The sequence below is a fragment of the Cavia porcellus genome, unplaced genomic scaffold, assembly GCF_034190915.1.
Source record: "Cavia porcellus strain 051 isolate PalLab524CR breed Dunkin Hartley unplaced genomic scaffold, mCavPor4.1 scaffold_1, whole genome shotgun sequence".
Classification (NCBI taxonomy): domain Eukaryota; kingdom Metazoa; phylum Chordata; class Mammalia; order Rodentia; family Caviidae; genus Cavia; species Cavia porcellus.
In genome coordinates, this window is record NW_026947484.1 from 14,379,277 (window position 1) to 14,405,199 (window position 25,923).

The 25,923-nt window shown below is 51.5% G+C and overlaps 1 protein-coding gene and 1 pseudogene across 4 annotated transcripts in view; one reads left to right on the top strand and one right to left on the bottom strand.

The window, feature by feature from the left end:
- The first annotated feature begins 1,024 nt into the window (after positions 1-1,024).
- Wnt10a (Wnt family member 10A) overlaps positions 1,025-25,923 on the top strand; it is a 35,539-nt gene continuing 10,640 nt past the window's right edge. For 3 of the 4 annotated variants that reach the window (XR_010046404.1, XR_010046406.1, XR_010046413.1), the window contains exons 1-4: positions 1,025-1,575; positions 2,560-2,822; positions 9,498-9,877; positions 11,983-12,935. Coding sequence is in view for 1 of the 4 variants with exons in the window: in XM_023562534.2 (XP_023418302.1) it covers positions 1,463-1,575; positions 2,560-2,822; positions 9,498-9,877; positions 11,983-12,480 (1,254 nt within the window). In the remaining 3 variants the exon portion in view is untranslated. Of the gene's footprint in view, positions 1,576-2,559; positions 2,823-9,497; positions 9,878-11,982; positions 13,146-25,923 lie in introns of those variants that run through there. The other variant, XM_023562534.2, reaches the window with a different exon arrangement.
- Positions 20,648-25,725, bottom strand: LOC134475234 (large ribosomal subunit protein uL22-like; annotated as a pseudogene).

A 25,923-nucleotide genomic window follows, 5' to 3' on the forward strand; every position in this document is an offset into this window, starting at 1 on the left:
TTATCAAGATCCTGATTAAGACCAGAAACAGAAGCTAGAACCTCCTTCCCTTCAACCCTCTCACTCTCAGGCCCTTGTGCTCTATTATGGAGGAGCCAGTGGAGCCAGAGATGGGAGAGGAGTCCTAGAGGACCATTGGCAGACATTTCCAGGGCAGGACTCAGAGCATCCCATTCGAGGGCACAGGTTGGCAGCGGTTAGTGTTGGGGCCAGAGTTGCTGTGCTGACTCAGGAGAACTAGATGCTATGTCTGTTTTTACTAATTTGCTGTGTGGCCCTAAGTAAGTCACAAGCCTCTCTGAGCCTCAGTATTTTCTTTTGAAATAAAAGGGCGTTAAATAAAATGAACTCAAAGCCCACCTGAAGAATTAAAAGACTCTCTAATCAATCTCTCCTCCCAGTTTGTACCACCCCAAGGTTCTGGACTCCTAAACAAGCATTACTAGAATCCTGGCACTTCTGCCTTTATTGTCTCACTGACAATATGAGACGGGTTCCACTAACCTCATTTCCTAAAGGGGCAGCGGGTGTCTCTACCGGCAGGAGGCACCTGTTGAAGGCCCCACAGCAAAGAAGAGGAAGAGCCAGAGGCTGCCAAACCCCTTCGCAGGACCCCACACCTGCCTCCCAAGGCAGGCTCCGGGGAAGTCCCTCCTGCAGCAGAAAGGGAAATGGGGGGCAACTCCTCCCCTGCAGCCTCCGCAGGTGTGTGCTGGGCTGGGGTGGGGCGCTCCCAGCAGCTGCAACCCAGCCAGGCACACATACCTCGCCATAACCCACACCTTCTCCACACAAACCAGCGCACCCCGCACACACGCGTCTCCCTGGGCAGAGAGAGCGCGCGGAGCCCAGCGCCTCTCCTCCGTCAGCCCCTGCAATCCGGCTCCGACCCCAGTCCAGAGCGGCCGCGGTGGCCTCGGGACGTAACCCGCCTCCACCCCGTATGACGTCACCTGGGGTAGAGCCCTAAGACACTACATGAGATGGGGGGAGCTGGGACTGTCATTCACTCTCCAGGCTGTGGGGCCGGGCACAGCCATCGCCGCCCCCCCCCTGCCCACCTCGCACACCCTGGGAAGCCCAGGCTCGCCGCGCTGCATTAGGGGGACTCCCCAGCACCCGACCTCAAGTCCTCAGCCTTCTGCACCTCCGGGCCCCCCTTACCCTCAAGAGGCATCAGGAATAGTCGCGGGGGGCCTCGGGAAATTCCCTGGACCCCTGTGCCAGGAGGTGCCCGGTTCGCCCGCTCCCCACCCCACCCCCGAGGGCGGTGCCCGGGGGCGCTGCCCCATGGATCGGGGAGGCGGGCGCCGTCTACTCCCGGAGCCGTGACCCAAGTCGGAGCTGTGTGTTCCGTGTCACAGCCGCCCCGACCCCTGCCGATCATGCGTCGCCGCCCCTGGCTCGCCAGTCCCAGCGGGCTGTGAGCCCCCCACGCCTGACCCATCACGGCCAGCGCGCCATGGGCAGCGCCCACCCTCGCCCCTGGCTGCGGCTCCTACCCCGGCCCCAGCCGCGGCCCGCGCTCTGGGCGCTCCTGCTCTTCCTACTGCTGCTGGCTGCCGCTGTGCCCAGGTGAGCCCTCACCTCACGCTCCGCCCTCCCGGAGAGCTGAGACCCCCGAGGCAGGGGCCTCTAGTGCTCCTGCTGGGGCCGGGACCCCGGAATGTGGGAGGGTCAGGGTCACAAGGCCTCTGGTGCCCAAGGAAAGACAGTGAGCTCCCTCCTAGGAGGAGAATATGGGCAGTGCCGGCAGACAGGGCAGTGCCCAGGAGAGTAATGGTAACTAGAAGAGGCACATGCCAGGGAACAACCAGCAGTGTGAGTCCCTGCCACTCTGGGGAAATCAACCCTCAGCCAAAGAGTACTTTGAAACTGTGTATTCCATCTTGCAGATCAACCCTAAACATGAGCATTTGGGTCTGGAAGGGGGTATCCCAGGTGGGCCAGTGAGAGTACAGCTGGAAAGGTCCATTTCTGTGTGGCTGAGCCCAGCAAGCTGGGTTGGTAAACAGCAGTCTGTGTGGGTATGTGTGTGGGAATGTGAGAGCTTGTAGGTCAATGTATGTTAAGACAAATGCATGTATCAATGTGTCGTTGATTGTCTGATATCCGTACCTAGGTCTGTCCCTAAGTCTGATGAAGCATACATGTATGTAAGTGTTCCTGGGTTTCTCTTTCCCACCACAATGTATGCAGCATGTCCCTGTGTGACTGCAGTTGTGACCGCCTAAAACATGCTTGTGTATGCAGACATCTGTGCTCGGGTACATAGTGATGAAATCATGTGTCCACAGACACAACAGATGTGTGTACATTTGCATGTTTGCCTGTGTGGGTGTGCAGCTGGGAGGGTTGTTTCAGAGGGAGTGATGGAGGGCAGGTCAAGGAAAGGAGAATCTTTAGGAGTGTGCTGATAAGCCCAAACTTCAGAAGGCGGCTTGGGGCTGAGGGTGATTATGGCCTTTGGAACCGAGTGTATATTATTAAATGGGGCTGTGATAGCCTCCCCCAACCAAAAAAGTGCTTACCCCTTCTCACCTTCCCACATGCCTGCAGGTCAGCACCCAACGATATCCTGGGCCTCCGCCTCCCTCCAGAACCTGTGCTCAATGCTAACACAGTGTGCCTGACATTGCCTGGCCTGAGCCGGAGGCAGATGGAGGTGTGCGTGCGTCACCCTGATGTGGCTGCCTCGGCCATCCAGGGCATTCAGATTGCCATCCATGAATGTCAACACCAGTTCCGGGACCAGCGCTGGAACTGCTCTAGCCTGGAGACTCGAAACAAGATCCCCTACGAGAGTCCTATCTTCAGCAGAGGTAGCTTGCCCTTTCCTCCCCCATCATATCCAGCACCCTCACCCCAGAACCTCTGTGCCAGCCATCCAACATCCACTGTCAGGCTGGCAGCCCCCAAGTCCTCACACCTGCCAAGCATGATGCTCCCCTGCCTCTTTCTGGTCTCAGAAAATCCATTGGGGAGGGGGGAACAAACAAATGGAACAGGTGTGGCTCTGGCTGAAAGTGGCAGGTTCTGTGCCTGAATTCTGGACGTGTGTCATGGAAATGGCAAACCTCAGGTCCAGGAAATACTCTGGCACTAGCCTCAGTTTACCCTTTACTTAGTAAACCAGATTTAGGATAGAGAGTACTTCTGCAACATGGTACCCCAGCATGAGTGAGAAGAGGAGGTGGACCTTCCTGCCAAAGGGTGCAGGTAGGGAAGCTTGGGCAGGTAAACGTCTGCCCTTCTGCAGGAGCTCTGCTGGCTATCGGGGTACACCATCAGCCTCTGTGTCATCCTCACCGCCCCCAAAATCTCTCTGAATCAGAGCCCACCAGGTATCTGCCTGCTTGTGAGGTGGCTCTGGCCCAGCAGGCCTGACAGCCCCACCAACCCCTGCTCCCCTCAGCCCAGAGGGTTGCAGCCCACTCCCTGTCCTTTCTCTCTACTCCTGGGTGACCCAGGGCCCACCCTAGACTGACTTGAGCTGGAGACTGGCAGGAGCTTTGATTAGGGACTTCCTCTCACAACCATCTAAAGGAGGTGATACGTTAGACCTTAAATCTGGTCTTTGGAGTAATATGGGGGGCCCTACCTCCTGTGTTTCTCTGGAGGGACATCTGTCTCTTCTCAGCTGCTTGGTGGGGCAGTGTAGGGACCCAGTGGCTCTGGTTCCTTAGGACTCGTTCATGTCTAGTTGATAGTGGAAGAGGAGGGGTGTGCATAAACCAAGTACCGCGGTCTTGAGGTTTCTGGTGGTTAGATTCCTGATCCAACTTCAGAAAAAACTCAGAAAGCCAAGACCCCTCCCTTTTCATCACGTCCCATGCTCGCGCCCCTCGGACCCCCAAGTCTAGGGCACCCCAGCTTCCCCTAGTCGAGCCACAAGCGGCCCGCCCCGCCCCCGCGAGCTCTCTCCTCCCTCCCCCGCGCGCCTGGGGCGCTGTTTCTACCCGGCCTAGCCCAGCCGGGCGCGTGTGGCGGCATGCAGCCTCGAACTAATCCCCGCGGGCCGCGCAGACGGCTCCCGGCCGCAGCCGCGCGGCTCTCCACCGGGGTGCCTGCCCTGCGCCCCGCCCCTCCCCTCCCGCCCGCCAGCCCGAGCCCTCTAGCTGTCTAGGGGCGGCGGCCGGGACCCCGAAATCACTGGCTACCCGCGCTGCTGACACCAAGTCCTAGGCCTTGGCACCTCCTCGGTTCGGTCGCTGCGCACCGGCTCCACACTTGGGCTCCTAGGTCCCCCGCTCGCCCTGAGCCCTGAGGGGCTGCTTGCTACCTCCCTGGGGACTCAGACAAGCGAGGAGATCCGCGCCCCAGCCGCTTGGGGGTGAGGCAAGGCAGGGCAAGCTCTGCGGCCCTCGCCCCACCTCGGTGTCCCCCAGCCCGGGGCCTTCCTTCCCTCTAGACTGAGTAAACCCAGGCGTCTTGATCGGTCTCCCGGTCAGACCCGTGCAGCCAGTGAAAGTCTTGGGGTCTTTGAAGCTTGGGGGTGAGTTCGGAGCGGTGGAGCCGCGCGGCGTTGGCGCAGCGCCAGGCGTTCCCGGGTTCACCTGCAGTTTAATAAGCAGGAGGTGAGCTGGGGGGACGGGATGGGGGGAGAGGCTAGGGATGGAGGGGAAACTTGCCGGGGCTAGTCGAGCGGGGCGGTACCTAGGGGGGAGGGGGCGGGGCGGCGGCTGGGGCTCCTCCTCTGCGCCTCGGAACCCAGTCCTGCCTGCTTAGCTCCTGCTCCGCGTAGTAACCCCACATCTCTAACCTCTCCTCCTCCAAGAGGAGAGACTCTTTTGGAAAGAAGACTGCCTCTCCGCCTATCCCCCTCTCACCACAGCTCCCCCGGCTACCACAGCTCCCCTGCCCAACTCCACATCTGGGTCTACCCTCCAGGGTCATCTTGACCACTGTGGTCCATCTCACTCAGGACTAGCTAAATTTAAACCCCACGAGGCCATTAGGGTGGCTGCTGGCCCTTAGCCTTCTGATTCCTTCTCCCAATCTCCCGGCTTTTCAAGCTATGAATTGTCTGCGAGTGGAGTCAGCTGACCATGATTTCTCCTAAGTGGATTTTCAGGGGATTGACCCAGGCCGTCCAAGGGATTCCCTTAATGTGGGTTCTGCCATGTTTAAATTTCAGAAACTTTGGTGTGGGCAAGGAGCAGTCCCTTGGGCTTTCCTTAACACTGTTACTGTCATCCTATTATACTCTCACCTTGAGCTGGGCTAGACGGATGCTTCTGATGGAGGAAGGAGATAGTTGCTTGGGCACCAATGGTAGACAAGCCTGGGAATATAATGGGTCTTTACGCAGCCAAAGGGGGAGTCTAGAGGCCTGGGAAGGGGGAGGGGTGAGGATGGGGATAAAGGCTTCCAGGGGACACTGGGGGGGGGGGCTTAAGCCCAGGCTGCTGTTTTGCCCAGCCCAATGGTAGATATGACCTAGTGCCAAAGGGCACTGGTATCCCCAACTTTTGGTACTGAGGACCACTTAGGTTGGTGCATGGACACTGGACAGAAGATCTGTCAGCAAACAATAGAGAACCCCTAAGTTGGTCCTTCATTCAGAGGGTAGGAACAAGAAGGAGGTTTGAGGAGGCTGCTGCTAGGGGCTGAGCTCAGGCACTGGAGTGGGCAGAGCTGAGAGCTGAAAGTCACAAGCAAGTCCTGAGAGTTCCCACACAGTTCAGCTATTGACCTCCAAACCCACTTGGAATGGATAGGAAGAGGGTGGCACATCTCACAGCCAGCCAAGCACCCAGCCCAGGGGAAACCAGCAGTGTTAAGTACCTGGCCTCTACTCTCCAAGGTCTGTCTCCTTCTTTTCCCACTTACCCTTTTTTACACTGGTTTCACATCCAGGCCTCAGAGCTTAGGATACATGATGACATTCAGATGGAAAAATTGAGGCACAATCATGTCCCAGAAGGTTCTATTATTCTAATGATACTCAATAAATTAGCCAACATGTATTAAGCTCTTGTTGTATGTTGTGCATTGGTCTAAACCAACGCTTTAGGGTCCTCAAACTGTCCATATGTGGTAGGTCCTGTTATTATCCTTATTTTACAAATGAAGCTAAGAGAGGTTGGGTAACTTGCCAGTGAGATCACACAGTTTGTAAGAAAGCAGTAGAGCTGGGATTATGCAGGTCAGCTGATTTTAGAACTTGCACCCAATGGCCTCACAAGCTGCAAGACCAGTATGAACTCCACTATGCCCAGAGGTGAACTGGTGCAATGGGAGTGTACTCCAAGAAACACAACACACACACACACACACACACACACACACACACACACACACACACATCCATGCTTATGTGAATGCATAGCCTCTCTGGTGTCCTGCATAAGCATTGTTGCATGTACGCAATTTCTCTCGTTGTCCCTTCCTACTCCCCACACATGCAACATGCACGGAATATTTGCATGGAAGGATGGAAACCAGGCTTCTCTTCTTCTCTGACTTGAGTAGGCAGGGCTTGAGCTTCTCTAGCTCCTCCTGGTTCTACTGCCCCCTCTCATCCTCTTTCCTCAGTACTCTCCTGCCCTCCAAGTCTCCATCCCAACCCCTTCCTGGCCTTTGGCTGCAGCCTGTAGCAGCAGCTGACTCCACTTAAACGCTGGCAGTCCCTGTCCCAGATCAAAGGCAGGATGGCTAATTGTGCATCTTAACAAGCCCCCCCATCTGCTTCGGGCAGCCCAGCTGGCCATGGCTCCACCCCCCCTCCAGCTGGCCAGATGGCACAGTGCCTGCATCTGCCCCAGACAGTTGGGGCCAGAACCGAAACTGGGGCCCTGAATGGGAGCTGGGGTGGGGTTGAGGGGGGATATCACAGATTCAGTAGGCTAGACTTCTCCTGAGGCCTGGATGCATAAACCAGTGGGAGACTATATAGACTCTGCATGATCCCTCTATAGGTGACCATGACAGTTGTCCGGGCCCTGGGGTGGTAGAGGAGAAGCATCTTCAGCTATATGGGGTAGGAGTATTCCCTGCAGGATGTGGGTTACATCCATCCATCCAGATTCCTCCTGGCCTGCCCTTGAACATGACAGAGTCTGGAAGATGGTGGTTGGCCCTGCATACCTCTCCCCCACAGGACTAGCCACTTGCTTTTTCCTGATAGTATAAGCAGGCCTACAGGAAATCGAAACTGGGCTATCGGAGATATTTCTTTCATGAAGGCTAAATGCCCATGGGACCAGTGTCCTTCAGCAGGAAGTTGCTGACCCAGGGAGCTGAGAGAGCTAGGTGTGGGTCTGGGCCTATAAGCCATATGACTTTGGGTTTCCCCATTTACATAGTGCAGTATGTGATTGGTGGTGATTGCAGCAGGGTAATCTATCTCTGAAGTCTGGGCTGCCTGCAGACATCTGAGTATTGCCATGTGTCCCAAAGTAGGCTAAAGACTCCCCTTGCAATAAGAGAAGTGCTCAGAGTTCCAAAGATAAAAGACAGGGGATAAATGCAGGGTGCACTTCCCAGGGACTTGGGTCCACCCTCTTTCCCCTTAGGCCCCACCATCCTGGAGCAGTTTCTGCTCCCCTGCAGCTCTTGCCAATTCCCAGATCGCTTTGAAGGCTCCAGCCCAATTCCCATCCCCTCCTCAGCTCATGACTGGGCCCCTTATAGAAAAACATACTATGAGCTGGAAAGAGAACACACGAAAAGAGTCTGCTCTGAGGGCTTCCAGTAGCCCAAGTGATTTATTTTAGAGTGGATCATGAATCCCTGGACTCTGTCCTTGATCGGGGCAAAATAAAAAACAAAGACCTGAAAATGCAGCAGGAGTGAGTGGGGTCAGGTAGCAGGAAGAACTTCTCAGTAAAAGTGAACATTTACGAAGTATGTACCGAGTAAAGTGCTATTCGAAACACTCCATTTAATAGCTCATTTAGTTCTTGGAATGACAGTAAAAGACAATAATAATAACTCTGTTTTAAAGATGTGGAACTGAGGCAGTGAGGTCAAATCACTTAGCCAATGTCACATAGCTAGTTAAGAGTAATTGGAAGAGCCAAGATTTGAACCCAGGCAATCTGGTTCCAGAGATCAGTTCTTATCTGCCAAACATCTCGTCTGATATCATCATATCATTGTTGCTGTTTGCTGTTGTTCTTTGCCTGGGCAGGAAGATGAAGATAGGACTCTGTGGGTAGGAGTGAGGATCCAAGTAAGAATGAGATAGGGTCTCTGTCCCAGTTCCGTTGGCTCTCCAAGGTCAGCATCACCACCAATCATACACTGTACTATGTAAATGGGAAAACCCAAGGTCACATGGGTTACAGTCCCAGACCTATACCTAGCTCTAGGTCTCTGAAGCTGGGGTAGAAGGACCCAGAGTTTTTACTTTCTCTGAATCTCTAACTTCCTTCAAGGCTATAAGCCTCTTGCCAGGTCTTAGCTTGTCTCGAAAGGGCCCATGGCATGGGTAGATTCCTCTGCCTATGTGGAGATTATTGTTGTTTCTAGCTTCTCCCAGTGTCTGCCCTCTCTCTGGGGTCCAGAGGCTTGGCAGAGACTTGTACCATGAACTGCTCCTAGCTATTCTTTTCTCAGATTCAGGATAAGAAGAAGTAGATGGCAGGCCTCAGAGCTGAACCCACCTCTGCAAGCCACCTCCTGCCACAGGTCCAGGGTATTCCCAAAGGGTGGCTTAGGTGGGACCACAGAGAAGGAAAGCAGTGTAGAAAAGTAAGTGGCCAGGCTGGCCCACTCCGGGCCCCTGAGACTGGCTGGTCAAGTAGTCTTGGACCTTCTGAGCATCAGTGGAACCTACCTGTCTTTCTCCTGGGTTTTCAGCACTGCTATAGGTTGGGCCCATGGAGGACCTCTTGGTCATCCCTCAAATATCTTCAGCTGACCTTGACAGACCACAGGCAGGGTGGCTGTATGGTGGCAATTACAGGGTGACTTTCAGGTATGTCCTGTGGAAGAGGACAGGGCTTATCAGGGAGGGTTGTGGGCTGGGCCTAAGATAAGTACACACCTGTGGTGATCTTGTACTGGGGCACTTTAGGAAGAGACCTTCTCCTTTTACTTCTCCTCCTGCCCACTGGCATTTCTTGGGGCCTGGAATTCCATCACTGATACTTTATTCTTTAGGCTAAACTCTGCCTTCTTTCTGCAGGCTGTTTTAAAATCGCAAGTATCACCATGAAAGGTAATAGATTAAATCCCTGATCTGAAGAAGAATGTGTTTACTAGATGCTTTCTGCCCTAAAGGAAAGATCTAGACACACACATTCCACACTCGCTAAGGGTGACATTAATGAACCAGGGATGGGAGTGTCCCATGTAGAGTTAGGTGGGAGACCTCCCCACTGTGTCCTGCGGAATGCTTGCCTTCTGATGTGATTCTTGCCCTTTGGTTCCCTACTCTATACCAGACCCTTCACCAAACTAATTTGAAGACAAAATTGGGCAGGATAGGCAGAGGATGGGACGTCGAGGCCACGCCACAGCCCGTGTTTTTTGGGGGTCTCTAACCGCAGGTTTCCGAGAGAGCGCTTTCGCCTACGCCATTGCGGCAGCCGGCGTGGTGCACGCCGTATCTAACGCGTGCGCCCTGGGCAAACTGCGGGCCTGCGGCTGCGACGAGTCCCGGCGCGGGGACGAAGAGGCCTTTCGTCGCAAGCTGCATCGCCTGCAGCTGGACGCGCTTCAGCGCGGTAAGGGCCTGAGCCACGGGGTTCCGGAACACCCCGCCCTGCCCCCTGCCAGCCCCGGCCTGCAGGACTCCTGGGAGTGGGGCGGCTGCAGCCCCGACGTGGGCTTCGGGGAGCGCTTCTCTAAGGACTTTCTGGACTCCCGGGAGCCTCACAGAGACATCCACGCGCGCATGAGGCTCCACAACAACCGAGTCGGGAGGCAGGTGAGAGCGCCGACCCCTGGGCCCCTTCCAAATCCCTGGGCCTCGCCCCTCCCCCAGGCTACCTATTCCGTAGCTCCTACTGTTCTGTAAACTCAGCAAACTTTTCATTGTCCTCTCCTAACTTAGTAAGCACAACTTGAAGATCTATTGTGCGCTGGAAGTAGGGCTCCTCTCATCCCCAGGCTGCTCCACCTCCTTTCTTCAGTGATCCTGGAGAAAGGACTGGGCTGGCTGGCAGGACATCAGAGGGCCAGGCCTAGGTTGTCACCCTGTCTCCTTTCTAGAGGCGGAAGGTGCAACTAGACCATTATCAGAGGCCCCCAGCTCTAATATTCATTGGCACCATGCATCCACGATCTCCTGTCCCATCTAGAAGGAGCAATTACTGCAAAGCTCAGGGGCTAAGTGAAGTTCCCAGGGGCCACTCAGACCTTTCTCCCCTGCCCTTGAATGTCCAAAGAGCCTGAAAGGTCACAACAGTCATTCAAAAACATTAAATACATAAATAGTTAAAAAGGAGAAGAGAGAGGTTCAGCACTTAATGTTAGGAGCTGTTCTGAGTACCTTACTACATATCAGGCTATTTAATTCTCACAGCCACCTAAGATGTGAGCATTGTTCTTAACCTCGCATTCAGCTATGGAAACTAAGGCAGAGGTGAGAATCTTGCTAGAGATGGTGCAACTAGTGAGATGGGAGTCCATCCCCAGCCAGGGAGCTCCAGCCTGCTCTCATTTGTGGGGCCTAACTATGCACAGCTTGTGTGTATAGAATACCGGGTCTTCACTCTGCTGCCTCTTGGGCCCTGGTGGGAGCTCAGTGGTCTTCTTTCCTGGCAACTGGCTGCACACCCCTGTCCCTTCTCTTGACCTTGCCCAGCCTGCTCAGGCCTAGGTCCATGCTTCCTTTACGCCTTCTCCTCTGGAGCTCTTAGCCCTCCATGTCATCTTCTTTCTTCACAATACAGCTGATTGAGCAACCCCCACTTTGATTTAGAGGTGAGGTAAACTGAGGTACGCCCACCGTTAGGTCCCTATGGGCTCCCACCCAGCCCTGCCCTGTCTGCGTACAGCTCCTTTCCCAAGCTTCAGAACCATCCCAGCCTTCCCGACAGTGCCTCCTCCCCTCCTCGTTAAACTGCTTAATTAATGGCTGCTGCCTGTGGGAAGCAGATGTTCCCGGGCCTTGGCCTGGGGAGGCACTGGGCTGGTTCCCAAGTGGCGCTGACACCGCGGGCTGCACAGCCCTTTAAGACCCAGAAGGGCAGCGTCCTTCTCTTATGGTCTCCCTCCCTGGCTTCAGGGCCTCAGATCCTTGCTATCCTTCTCTGAAAGTGTGGTTTTCTGAATGGTATAGAGAAAAGGTGTCTGCTGAGGATGACACCAAGGGGTTTGGGGGAGGAGACCACCTTAGGGTGGGTTGAGAGCTGGGTGGGGGCATAGATTGTGTTCTCACACCCATCTCCCTTGGAACCTTGGTCCGCTTTCATGGAGAGACAGCCTGGCCCTCTCCGGTTCTGTTGTGCCTTCAGGTAGAGCTTTGGCACCTGTTGGCACTCAGTTCAGGGCAGAGTAAGCTCCAGCCAGTATATTGGGAGGTGGCAGTGTCCTTAGGCCCTGGATCCCCTCTTTTGGATCCCTGCAAAGCTGGGATCAGGGTCTCGGTGGTGGGACGGGGTTTTCTCACACTCAGCCTGAAGTGAGGCTAGTGGCTTTGGACTGGATGGAGTGGAGGTGCCCCCTCCTCTCCTGGTTCCTACCTGGGCTATGGAGGGAGAGGGAATTTCCCTGAGGATCTGGGATCCCCCCTCAGGAAGCAAGAGCCCCCACCCCCAAGAGCCCCCTGCAGCTGCTGGGGAGGCCGGCAGGAAGGAGGGAATTCCCCCCGGGGCTTAGCCTGGTGGGAGGTGGATGGAAGAGTGGCACAACTAGGGCGAGCAGAGGGGCCCTAACTGCTTGGCTGGGGAGCTTCCAGCCTCAGTGTTGGTTTCTGTTCAATGGGCGCTGGTTCCAAAAGCCTAGGAGATTCTCCCAGGCCAGTCCCAGTGGCGGGAGGAGGGCAGAGGGCTGGCCGGTGACAACCCCTTACGCTACCTCCATCCGCAGGCGGTGATGGAGAACATGAGGCGAAAGTGCAAGTGTCACGGCACATCGGGCAGCTGCCAGCTCAAGACGTGCTGGCAGGTGACGCCCGAGTTCCGCGCCGTGGGGGCGCTGCTGCGCAGCCGCTTCCACCGCGCCACGCTCATCCGGCCGCACAACCGCAACGGCGGCCAGCTAGAGCCCGGCCCCGCGGGGGCACCGTCGCCGGCCCCAGGCACCCCTGTCCCGCGCCGCCGAGCCAATCCTGCCGACCTGGTCTACTTCGAGAAGTCGCCCGACTTCTGCGAGCGGGAGCCGCGCCTGGACTCGGCGGGCACCGTCGGCCGCCTGTGCAACAAGAGCAGCTCGGGCCCGGACGGCTGCGGCAGTATGTGCTGCGGCCGCGGCCACAACATCCTGCGCCAGACGCGCAGCGAGCGCTGCCACTGCCGCTTCCACTGGTGCTGCTTCGTGGTCTGTGAAGAGTGCCGCATCACCGAGTGGGTCAGCGTGTGCAAGTGAGCGGCCCGGGCTCCCCGGGCCCGGGAAAGCTGTCCCTCCTACGTCTGGGCCTTCTGCCTCTTGCAGAGGTCTCCCCCGGGCACCCTGCCTGGGCTTTTGGGACAGAAGGTTGGATTGCAGGATCTTACTGGGTCTGCAGTCAGGGCACAACAGTCCAGGCCTCTCTGACAGCATCACTCCCGTTGGGCCCAGGCTTGATTGGCCCACCTCTTCCTGCCCCAAGCTCAGACTGCCCAGGTGTGCCTGCATCCTAGCACAACTGTCAGCCAGGCAGCTGCCCTCAGGCCTGTGTCCTTTCTCCCCTACCCCTAGAGTAGGAGGAATGGGACCTGATGAGCAGGGGGAGGAAGACTGAAAAGAAGAAACGGACATAAGGAGCTGAGCTGAAATGATTCCATCAAGGCCCTGGACACCCTGCCCACTGGCCTCTGCCCCTTATCCCCCTCACCATTCAGGTATCAGATATTTATTTTGCACTCTCTTGGTGGCGCTCCCTGGGGGGAGGAGAGGCACTGGAGACAAGGATGTGAATAAGAGAGACGCAGCACCCGCCTTCTAAGGAGTTTACATTTGCAGAGGGAGATGGACAAAAGCAGTAAACACATAAACAGTCATTCCAGACCATGTTATGTGCTGTGAAGAAAATAAAGCAGGGTTTCAGTGTACAGTGCTTTGTGGGGAGATAAAAGAGGAAACTTGGGTTGTGATATTCCTGTGGTGACCTGCGAAGTAAGACAGGGAGCCGCTAAGAGATCGAGAAATAGTACTTTCAGACAAGAGGCCATGGGAATGTGAAGACTCTAGGAAAGAAAGGCCTCCACTTGTTGGAGGAACCATAAAGAGATCCTGGTGACTGGAGTGGAGAAATCAGGGGGCTGATGGGCAGGAAAGGCGCTCAATGGGTGGGCAAATGTCAAGCCATGTAGCTTTCTAGGCCTAAGTAAGGAGTTGGGGTTTTATTCAGGAGGAATAGGAATGTGTGGAGTTTTAAACTGGGAAGTATGGTCTGATTCCCATGTGGATTGCTGCATGGGGAACTGGCTGAGAGGAACAAGGTGACAGCTGGAAAGCCAACAAGGGGGCTACAGCTGTCTTCCAAACCAGAAATGAGGCCTGGATGGAGGCAATGGAAATGACAAAAAGGGGCTGGCTCCAGAGTCCTCAGTGCCAGAGCTCCAACCGCCCACTTTATGCCTGAGCCCTCTGCCACAAGCCAGGACGAGTGGCCTTGCCCAGCAGCAACCGTCGGTAGAGACAGGAGGCACTCAGAGAGGAGTAATCCTGGGCAAGACCCAGCTCAACCCAGCCCAGCGCCCGGGGGAACAGGTGGGGCCAGGAGGTGCGGCTGGGAAGAGGGCGGAGGGGGCGGGCTGCAGACTCACTGTCTGGAGCTGGGCTCTTGGAGTGGGGCAGGGAAGGCAGGGTATGTGATTTGTGAGCAAGGCTGAGGGGCCAGCTTTCCTGGGCCTCTTTTGCCCCGAGAGCCCTGCGCAGGGTGCTCCTTAGCAGGTCATAATCACTCCCTGTACTCCTGCCCATCGGAATACTGCTGAGGTGGCAGTTTGTGTCCTGGTTGCACCTCCTTGACTCAGATCTGATGATTTTCAGATCCTCAGGTTATCAGGGAAAGAACATTTCACCTGCTGCCCTGAAGCTTCCTGCTGCTCATAGCTGGGGACCACGCTGGCTGCCTCAGTTTATCCCCAAACAGCATCTCACTTGAATGAGAAAAGGACAAAGTCTTGTTCCTTTCCCCAATTGCTGCCTACCAAATCTTCCATTTTCCTACTGGGTTCTACGTATCTCTACCCTGGATGGGAATGAAAAGGAAAGAAGGCTGTTAGCATGATGCCCAAGCATCCCTGTGGTCCCAGGTGGGAGATTTGCCCTGGGCTCCTAGCCCTCTGGTCACCTGCATCGAAGCAGCTTCTGGGCACGCATAAGGCAGCAGGCCTTTCCAAAAGCACAGCTCTGCTGCTTTGGTGGATACAGCATTTCTCTCCCCATCCCTCCCCCCCCAAAAAACGGCCCTACAGGCGGGGCAGGCGGGTGAGAGTCCCCAGGGAGAGGGGGTAGGCAGGAGCAGTAGACACACCTGCCTCATTCCTTTCCTCTTGTTCACCCTGGAAGGGTTGTGGGGGCTGGGTTCCCACCTCTTTATTCCCTCCCATTGCAGGGTGGAGGAGAGACTGGTGGCTAGGGGAATTGGAGGTGTGTGTGTGGGGTACTCTTGCCCCTAGGCATGTCCACTGCAGTCATAGCTGGGGCTGCACCCTCCTCTGCCTTCTCGCTTTGTAGAGGACGGGATTGGGGTGGCGTAGGGGAGACTAGAGGTGAGAGCTCCGGCATCAAGCTAGAGAATAAGGTAGAAGAGGTGACCCTGCGGAGCACGCTGTCTCTGAGGAGGGTGGGTGGCAGGATGGAGCGGAGGGCTGAGCAGGAGTCATAGGGGACACATTCTAGTGAGTGGGGTCATGGGGAGCTGGTATATGCTAGCCTGACCAGAAAAGGAGGGGAGGAAACGGGGAAGGAATGAATTAAGGTGTTAGCTCTCTCCCCGTTTTCTCCTTGAGCCAGAAGGTGAGTCCTGAGTCCAAGGCTGGATCTCGAAGAAGAGAGGTTAGGGTGTGGGACTTGTAAGGTCCTAAAGTGGGGTATACAGATGATGAAGCATGGGAAAAGAGGGTGCGAGAGAGGTGGTGGGCTTAGGCCATGTGGCTGGAGGGTGAGGCAGGAATAATCACTGAATTTAAGTGGGAGGGTGGGGCTCAGATGGAGAACGGCCAGAGGTGAGACTTGAAAGTGTGAACAGGAGGGGACCAGAGGTCATTTGGAGAGGAGAGGACCTCCCCTGTCTCCCCACCTTTCACCTGATGGGCCCTAGGTTACCACCTTGCAAGCAGAAGTGGGAGTCCAGGCTGTCCCAAGAGGAGGAAGTGAAGGGACTAACGGAATGAGGGTGGGAGTTAGAGCGGCAGGCAGCGGTGGGGTTAAGGGTCAAGGTCAGGCAGGGTCAAAACCCAGCATCTGGCGTTCCAGTCGCCTGAAGAAGGGGGCCCACACCTAGAATCGCCATGGTGAGAAGCAAGGTTAAGGTCATTTAGGTTTCTCTCCCTAAATTAGTGCGCTTCCAGCTAGCCCCGGCAGGGGGCCCTCCAGCTGGAGAGTGGCCAGACCCTAGTCGCGGGCCCCCCTCCTCCCTTTTCTGCCCCCCTTCTCCTGTGGTTGCCGGCAGCTGCCTGCGGTCGCCCCAGCCCCTGCACTCAAGGCACGGGGACTTTCCAACAGGGGAAAAAATGACTTAATGAGAGTGGGAGCCGGGGGCGGGAGGTACAGGTCCCTGTAATCACAGCTCCGCTGTGGGGCCTGCGCGCCTCCGGGTCCTTCCTTAGCTTCCGGCTGCCAGCGCCCCCTTTGGGTTCTGCTGGGGGACACGGAAAGGTTGGCGACAGGGGGCTCCCTTCTCAAGTCCTAGGCTCTCTAGAGCCTTCCAGATGGCTTTTCCTCCTTGGGATTGCCATATGTAGAAGCTAATGACCCATGATCCTTCCTCTTTGGACCCAGTGTTTTAAAATTGGGATTCTGTCTCTCTCGGGAGGCCGGGGTGGGTGGGGGATCCTCTTTTGTGGTTTAGATGGGTAAAAGGTCGGAAAGAAGAGAGAATCAGAGACAGAGAGACGAGAGATAGAGCGCCAGTACGCGACAGACAGTACGCGAGAGCAAGCCCTTTGCCACTCGGCGGCCGCGTATTTCGAAGCGCTCCCGGTTGCTGTGGCAACCAGGGCAGCCGAGGTGTGTCCGCCGGGCTGGGAGGCTCCCGCCTTCCCCTTTTCTTGCGGCCCTCGGGGCCGGGCCGGCCGCTTTGGTGCGCGGGGGTGGGGGTGTGCCGTTACCATGGCAAGGGTGCGCTAGGAGGGCACATTCTTCCCTAGGGTGGGAGCGCCCTGGGGAGGGTGGCGGGGGCGGCAGAAAGGGGAGCAAGGGGGTGGTCAGAACAAGGGAGGAGTCTCGGGCAACGCCAACCAGGGCTCCTGAGATTGGAGTGGGAGTTTGGAATCTGACCTCTCCCTGTAGCTCTGCTTTAGCATCCTGCTGTTTATTCCTCTCGCACTTGCTAGAGTTCAGCGCCCCAACCTAATGTTCAGGAAAGGGACCCCCAACCACTGACCTAAGGGCCTTCATGATTCTCTCAAGGCCCAGCCTGCCGAGCTAAGGGAACAGCTCCTTTCCCGGTGGAGATGCAGCCTAGACTGCCGGCAGACGCCCTGCAATTAAGCCCCATGTCTGACCCGGGCCGCCTGCTGCCCTCCTCCGGCGTGGATCTTCACCGCCAATTACAGCAGTGCTGCGCTGGGAAAGCTAGGGGTGAGGGGAGGAAGCAGGTCGAGGGGGCAGGGCCCCTGGGAGTTGTCACTGGCCTTGGGGTTCTTAACTGGACCTTCAGACTTAGGCCTTAAATTTAGTCCAGCTTCTCTGCTCTAGACAATGGGGAAGGAGAGTTCTACTCAGTGCTCGGACATGCTGTGCCTCAGTTTCTCCTCCTCCATTGCACATCGCGCTCTGACCTGGAAAAGCACAGGGAGGATCTGCTGTGTGGTGCAGATGTTGGAGCGTCTGGCGTCCAGGGCCGCGCATGCAAAGACTGCAAGGCCCCCAAGGCCGGTTCCCTTTCCCACCGCCGACTGCCACGTGCGTTCCTTGGCCCTGCGCCCAGCCTGGTGGACGATGAACCAGCCACTCCAAAACTGCTGTCAGTCCAAACTGCTTTTGTTGGAATTAGAAAACGGTGTCCCCTCTGGGCAAGAGGTCTCCCTGCTCCCCTCTGTTCTGAACCAGAAGGGAAGTCATCTGGGAATCCGCAAGCTGAGACAGCCACCACCCTTACCCCCTGCCGTCCCTTCTTCGCTGTCCCTTGCGGGCTACTCTGCAGGGGCTCGGGTTGGAGCTTCGCGCCTCCCACATCTGGCCTGCAGCTGCACTAAATCCAATGGAAACTACTGAGGACGCGGCGCCCTCTGTTGGTACGGAGCGGCGGCTCAGCAGCCGTGGCCCGAGAGTTGGTCTCCCGCGTTCCAGATCCAGGGGTCTCCGGTTTCTAACATTCGGTGTGATGGCCCTTGAGAATCACCCGCCCTCTGCTTCGTCTCCTCCCCAGTTCGACTTCACAGGCTCTTTGCTTTCCGCCGGCCAAGCTTGCTGACCCTTCTTCCTGTATTGGCGTACCCCGTCCTGGGACCTAGCTCTCCTCGGATCTCCCACCTTCTTTACTAGGAGTTCAGTCTGCAGGTCTGCTAGGGATCACTCCCCGCCCAGTGTGAAAGCCCTGAAACAGGACCGAGATTACATAAATCGCTGCCCATTTGCTCAGTGGAGTTCCTCACCGCTGGCTGAAGTAGTGATGAACTGAAGTAAATGAACTGGTTGAAGCAGTAATCAAGGTAGCGTTTGCTCTGCATTTGTCGAGGAGGAATTTAAGACACAAAATAGTGCAGCGCAGGGCCCTACTTTTACTGCAATACAAATGTTTAGATGTGATGTGCCTTTAAAAAGTAAACTAGGCATGAAACGCTGAGAAATTGTTTTGGGTGGGGAAGTATAGGTGGCTTACGTTTTACTGTATTTATCTGCATCTTTATTTGCCTATAAAAATGTATTACTTGGGCACAATGATTCTACATACAAGGTATTTTGGCCCAAAATGTGAGCATGAAATTATGTATTAGAGTACACTAACTTTTAGAAAGAACCTCTTTAAATTAAAAGCATCAGACCACAGCGATATATGCAAACCCATGCTTACAGCAGCACAGTTTGTAATAGCTAAATCTTGGAGACAACCCAAATGCTCCTCAGCTCCTTGATGAGCATGGATAAAGATGTGTGTGTGTGTGTGTGTGTGTGTGTGTGTGTGTGTTTTATATAACAGAGTATTACTGTGCCATAAGGATAAGCCTGCATTCGATCCCTGGTACCGATAAAAATGAAAAAGACAAAAAAAAAAAAAAAAAAAAAAAAAGATAAGCCTGCAACAATTTTAGGTAAATGGATACACTCAAGTGAAATAAACCAGACACTTACTGAATAGCTTCTCTAGTGTGAAAAACCAAACATATAAATAAGGACCAAAATGGAATATATATATATATATATATATATATATATATATATATATGATTTTAAGGGGAATAAACCACAACAATAAAACAAAACAGTAATAAGACTGTAGGAACTCCACAATGGTTATTATATTGCTGGAACCTCTAAATATTGTTAACCTCTACATATTTATTCAGACTACCAATTTTGAATTTGCAAAGTCAATCAAATAATACAAACGTTTTTGTTGGTTCTTTACTTCAGTTGTTATCATCTCAGCCTGTGTTCCTCCAAATCAGCTGGTTAGTTAGAGGGGTGATTCTTCTCTCCTAACCAATACGCCACCTGGCTCACAGTAGTGGCTGATCTCCTTCCTGGTTCTGCCCAGCCAGCAACAAAATGTATTATAGATATTGAGAAATAGAAAATGTTCAAGTGGGAAGGGAAACTTGGGAAGGGGAAGGGAGAAGGAAGGAAGAGAAAAGAAAAAATCAGAAGAGAAGGAAAACATGGAAACAAAGTTTTTGTAAACAAGGAGAGGCATATACAGAGTTATATGCCTAGCCTTTCTTTTATTTTCATGACCAGGACAATCTAGAGGATTATGTATCCCTTATACACTATAGAACGTTCTTCATTTGGCTTTATCTGCTGTTTCCTCTCCTGCTCCAAAAATGTAAAAGAAAAAAGCAAAGAGAAAAAAATTGTTAAGTTCAAATAAAAAACAGCTATTCACAGGTATAACAGACAAGTACACAGCTTAACAGACTAGACAAATGTCTTATAAAATCAGAATGCACTTATATAATTTTTACCAATTTGAATAATAATAGCTTTTATAATTTTAGAATTTATAACTATAAATAGACTAGTCAGATTTTGTTATAGGTCAATTAGCAGACATCTCTTAGGAATTTGGAAGGAACAAAATTATCTGTGATTAATATATAGTTTTGTATTTTATTTTGTCTTAAGAATATTAGTAACTGTTGTGTTCCTTTTAATTTAGTTACCTCTATGCAATCAGTCACCTACCCAGACCTTTGATTTTTGTTGTTGGTTACCATCTTTTGAACATCCTAGGTCAATTCCTTTAACTGGTCCCAGGTTGTATTTTGCCCCATCTTTGTCTCTCCGTTGTGGTGTGGTCTCTGAGGCATCACTGTCATAGGACTGAGTATCAGCTTTTTGAAAGGTGAAATCAACTTTTTTGGATCTGGGTCCATGATATAGCCAGGCAGCACACTCTGGCACCCAAATAGGCCATTAGCATCCTCTAGAACATAAGCATACCCTCAACTCCAAATTAGCATTGGACTGGGTACTTCCATTGTCCAGCAAGAAGATCTTTCCAAAGGACCCTCCCTAGATTTTTTCTTTTATCTGATTGAATTATCTTTCTGCTGAAGTTCCATCCTCAGTAGGATTTAAAATTTTCATAGTATATACTTCCAAGTCTATTATGAAGGTATATTTTGTAGGGAATTCCCCTTTTTGTGTTTGTAATTAAATTTTGAGTGTAAGACGAGCATGTTTAGCTTTTTTTTTTTTTTGTACTGGGAATCAAAGTCACAACCTTGCCCTTGCCAGGTAGGTGCTTTGCCATTGAGCTCTATCCTTGGCATATTTAACAATTTTAAAAATTGACCCTGGGGATTATAAGAAATTTTTGTGGTAAGGGAAATATGAAAAGTTTTGCAAAATATTTGGAAGGCAGCACTCCTATAGGCTGGGCCAATATCAGTCTTATATGTAGGAAAAACAACCCCTGTATGTTGTATTTAGATGCTTGGGACTCTCGTTTGCTGCTTTTGCCTCTGGCTGAGGCTCTCATCTCCTTGCGGTTCTGGGTGAGCTTCCCTGCCAGCAGTACCCTGTTGGCGCTCAGCTTTGCCCTCCTGTACCAATACTTTGGTGGCAGTGACTGGAAGGGGTCAATGCCTGCCTCGCTGCGTGAAATGGACTCCGTTACAGCAGCATCCCCTCCCTCCCAGGGGACATGGCAGTTGCCACCTCTGTAGCCATGGCCACCATTTTAAAAATTTTTATTTGCATTTATTTTATGCTTGATTTATTCCTGTGCCATAAGTTTTTGTTTTTTCAGTTTCTTCTGAGGTATCTTTTTCTTTTGTGCAACTTCATCTTCTGGTTTAGGTACAATTTGTCCTTTTCAGTAAGGATCCCCTCACTGTGGCAGGCAGAGCTCATGTATGGGTAAATCCAGCCATGAGCTCTGTAAATATGGTGACTTGCCATGGGTGTTCTGTTCACCTGGGTATGTTCAATGGCCACAGAATGTACATCTAAACCCTTCAGTTCAGCAGTACTCTCTGCATTTTTAAGCATGTGCAGCAAAAATTCAGCACTCTTTTTGGGCCATTGACCCTTGGTCCAGCACCACTGTTTGGCCTGGGCACATCCCTACTAACTCCAGCATTGTAATGCTGGAATGGCACACAGTGCTTCTCTCATTCTCTCTCTCTCTCTCTTTTGGTGGTATGGGGGATGAACTCACAACCTCATGCTTGCAGGACAGAGGCAGGCACTTATGCCACTGAGCTAAATCCCTAGCACTGCACATTTCTTCTTTAATGTGACATCCTTCAGATACATGACGGCCTTTTAGATGTGTGCACCCTCAATGGCTTGGGCGGTTTCATGGGTGTTCTTTTTTAAATCTTTTTTTTTTTTTTTTTTGTACCAAGGATTGAGGATCTAATTCACGACCTAGCTCTTGCCAGGCAGGTGCTTATGCTGCTGAGCTAAATCCTCAGCCTCTTCAGGGGTGTTCTTAAAGTGAGCACAGAGATTTGAGCCTCTTGATTTGCATGATTTTCTGGGTCAACAGAGCAGCAAACCATTTTCACAGGTCATTTCAAGCCACTTACAGGAAGAGCCACTTTATTTTACATAGGAATTTATAAAAGACAACAGCACAAAAAACCATACAACAGTTACATATATGACTAATAAGATACACGTAGTGTCAACGTATTGAAAAATTTGTGTAAGAAAGCAAAAAAGATCTAAATAAATGTAAAGCTATGTTGATCATGAATTTGAAGCAAGTATCTCTAAAATAAACAACAATTTTGAAAGGCAGCAGAATTTGAGAATTTACACTATCAGATATTAAGACTTACTATAGGCCGGGGATTTAGCTCAGTAGTGCAAGACCATGAGTTTGATTCTTGGCCCCCCAAAATAAAAATAAATATAAATATAAATAAAAAGACAAATTACAGAAGCCATAGTGAGACAGTGATATGCTGGAGCCACATGTTGAACGTTTACAAGTTTTACAGGTTGGTTGGTGTCATATTGGTTATTTGAAATTGCCTATTGTGAGAGTATTTTTTAAACAACAATCAGAAAACCACAAATCAGGACACGGCCACTAGAAGGCTGTTGAGCTGAGCAGGGCTGGACTGTCTCAGGGAGGCTCTCCAAGCCATAGCACCCCTCCTGTTTACAGGACCGTGGCAGACCCTGCTGAAAGTTTTCTGGAATAGGTTGGCTCTTCCCTCTCAGTTTTAAATCTATACCAAGTGGCCAAATGATATCCTCATCTACACTTTGGAGACAAGGTAGTAAGTTTTTTGTTTGTTTGTTTGTTTGGGTACCAGGAACCAACTCAGGATTTCACACTTGCCAGGCAGGCGCTGTGCTGCTGGACTATATCCCCGGCCCTCGAAGGTTTTGTTGAAGCAACAGATAATGACTGCTGCCCTCAGGAGCAGCAGAGCAATCTCAGACAAAAGTCCCTCAACTCTGCAGCTGGCACAAGTAAACTTGTTTTTTTTTCCTTTCCTATACGCTGTGGGTGAATAACCAGAGTGAGAGCTGCTGCCAAGAAAACCCCTGTACATCGGAGGGGCCGATATCTGCACAAATCGGAGCCATCTCCAGACAGCCTTGCGAGTGTGATCGCCCCACGAGTGTGATCGATCTCCAGCTCCAGTGGCTCCTAACACAGACGACTTAGTGAATTATTGAGACCCCAATAAAAAATTAAAAAAGAGCCAATGATGTAGCTCAGTGAGAAGGTCCTGGGTTAGGCTGGAACAATTCCACTCAGTCCCGGCACTTTAGACAGTTTTCAATCTCCTTTTCCATAGGTTAGGTGACAACTGCTCTTCCAGTTAAAAGCCATGGAGTCATTTGACTCTTTTATTATTGAGCTTCTCACCTAATCTATGAGCAGATCCTTTGCTTTTCCAGCAGTTTGTGTCTAGAGTCTGACCGTATGTCATCTTCTCCATCATTACCATCCTAGTCTAAGTCACTATCATCTCTCCCTTGATTGAGAATAGTTGTTTACTAGTTGGTCCCCCCTTTTCTGCCTTGTCTGTTTCAGTCTATTCTGTAAGCAGCATTCTGAGTGATCTATTTTTTTTTATATTTAATTTAAACGGAATAAAACAAAACAATAAAAACCAAACACTGATAAATCAGAAGGGAATCCACAACAGTTGCTGCATTGCATATTGTTAACCTCTAGACAGTTGCTCAGAATAACGGCTATGGGCTTGCAAAGTCAGTCAAACAATACAAACCTTAGGTTGTCTCTTTACTTCCTTGTTGTTATCATCTCAGTCTGTGTTCCTCCAGATTAGCTAGCTGCTTAAGGGGTCTGGGGGAACTCTTCTCTCCCAGCTCACGTGCTGGATATTTCATGGGGTGGAGGAGGCAGCAGACAGAGCCTCCTTTCTGCTTCTCTCCCGCAGGCAGAGGAGGCACATGGGAGGCTGTACAGCTTTCTTTCTGCTTCTCCCCCCGCCAGCAGTGCTGTGACTGACACATCTGAGTGACTTTTTTTTTTTGTTTTTGCCTTTTTCCTTTTTATGGGTACCAGGGATCGAACTCACGACTGCCTGCTTGCAAGGCAGGCACTTATGCCGCTGAGCTAAATCCCCAGCCACTGAGTGACCTTTTTAAAGTGTGAGTTATGTATGTCTCCTTTGTTCAAGATTCTCTGAAATCTTTCTCAGAATAAGGGCCAAAACACAGCATTTACAATAACTTATAAGGCCCCACAGGATCTGGATCCCTGCTACCTGATAGAACTGTGGGGGACTGGCAGCGGCTGAAAAGATAAGAAGTATGAAATATAAATGACCTTTATTTTGAGAATGCGGGGCAGACACCCCAATCCTCTGGGGTGTGGCATCTCCACCCTGGGGTCAATGATCTCTCCGTGGAACATGTGGAGTGAGTCACATAAGTAGCCTCAGTTTGGGGTGGACTCTAAGGGGGCATTAGGGATGCACAGGTAGCCCATTGGTCTTTGGCGCCATAGGTAAATTCCTAAGGGTGGGGGAGATAAGAGCTCCTTGGCTTTACCGGCTACAGTGTCCTGTCTGGGCCAAAACCCTTTCACTACCTGCTTCACTCATCTCTTACTGGTCTCCATCGTCCATCTGCTTTAGCAAGGGCAGGCCTTCTGGAAGCTTGATGAACAAATCAAACACTGCTCTGCCTCAGGGCCTTTGCACTTATTACACTTTCTGCATGAAGTGGGTGTCACCCCAGATAGCTACGTGATGTTGCTTCTCTTCACTCAAGATTTTGCTCGAATATCTCCTTATAAGAATATCATACATAAAATAGCAAATTTCCTTTTACCTTTGCTTTATTTTTCTTCTTAGTATACACATTTGACTCATTTTACTTTCTTCCTGTACATTCTATATTAGAAACTTCAAGAAAACTGAGATTGTTTACTTTTTGCTGCATTTCTACATGATCTGATCAAAATATTCAGTGAATATTTAAATGTTGTACAGTAAAAGATGCATTGCATTATGTCATTAATCCCCCTCAAAATACTCCCCATCACTTCAGCCTCACTTATCTCACTGTCTTTGCCACTTTCTGAAGCAGGTCTGAGAGTATCTGTTCTGAGTGTCTTCACAAATTTGGTGACCATGCCACTCAGCGTCACCCAACAGGCAGCTTGTAAAAGCATCAGTGTGTCCTCACCCATCTCATTCCCCAGCTCTGGCATCCTGTGACTTCTGGTTCTTCCCCAAAGGCAAAATGAGCCTGAAAGACAAACGTTTTAAATCGCTTTAGGACATCAAGGGAGCCAAGATACAGAAACTAAAGGTACTCCTGAAAGAGAACTTCCAGAATTGCTTCAGAACGTGGCAAGAAGCCAGGCCTGGTGGTGCACCAGACCTCAGGAGGCTGAAGCAGGAGGGTGGCTATGGGCTGCCTAGTGAGTTCAAAGTAGCCTGAACTACATGGTAAGACCCTGTTTTAAAAAACTAAAGAGGGGAAAAAATGATAGAAAAAGAAAGTTGCAAGATTGATGAATACGTTCCAAGTGAGAACACATTCATCTTGATAGGATTATTTCCAAAAGATGAGAAGTATAAAATAAAAAGCGGCCTTTATTCTGAGAACACGGAGAGATGATGACTGGCACCACCCCCACTGCTGGCGACTGGTGATCTCTCTAGCCCACACGTGGCCGAGGGGGTATGTAAATAGCCTCGGTTTGGGGTGGAGCCTAAGGAGGGTATTAGGGATGCACAGGTAGCCCATTGGTCCTAGGTTTGGCACCATATGTAAATTTCCAGGTGTGGGGGAAATAGGGGCTTCCTGCTTCCGGTTGAGGCTTTCCTGGCTACAGTGTCCTGTCTGGGCCAAAACCCTTTCACATCTTACAGCAATGTGCCTTTTAAAATTATTTATTTTTATTTGTACGTATTTACAGTACATAATGTTTATGTTCCTTCTGGAGAGTTGGTACGTTCGTGTACAGAACACATCTTAATTCCTCTTCTCATTCCTCTTCCCCTCCCCTCTCTCCATCAAGAGATCCCCTTCTCATAATGTCTTTTTTTTTAAAAAAAAATATGCCTTTTACTGTAATAAACTTTAAAAATTTAAACATTCACCATATATAATATATATATATATATATATATATATATATATATATTTTTTTTTTTTTTTTTTTTTTTTTTTTTTGGTCTTTTTTGACACAGGGTCTCGCTATGCAGTTCAGGCTGGCCTTGAGCTCACTTTGTAGCGCAGGCTGGTCTCAAACTCACAATTCTCCCACCTCAGCCTCCTGAGTGCTGAGATTACAGGCATGAGCCACCACGACTGCTGTCACCATATTTTTCAATCATACTTCATGGTGCCAGGAGTGGTACTGTGTATTTGCTTTTATTGAGGGTACTCAATAAAAGCAAATGAATGCACAAGTGCTTATGAAAATGATACTAACTGTTTTTAGCTCTTGCTTTCCTTCCGAGAATCTTTCTAGAAGTTCCAGCTGCCAGCTTGACATGCTTTGCTGTGGGTCCATGGCACCACTAACCAAAGCTATATGGA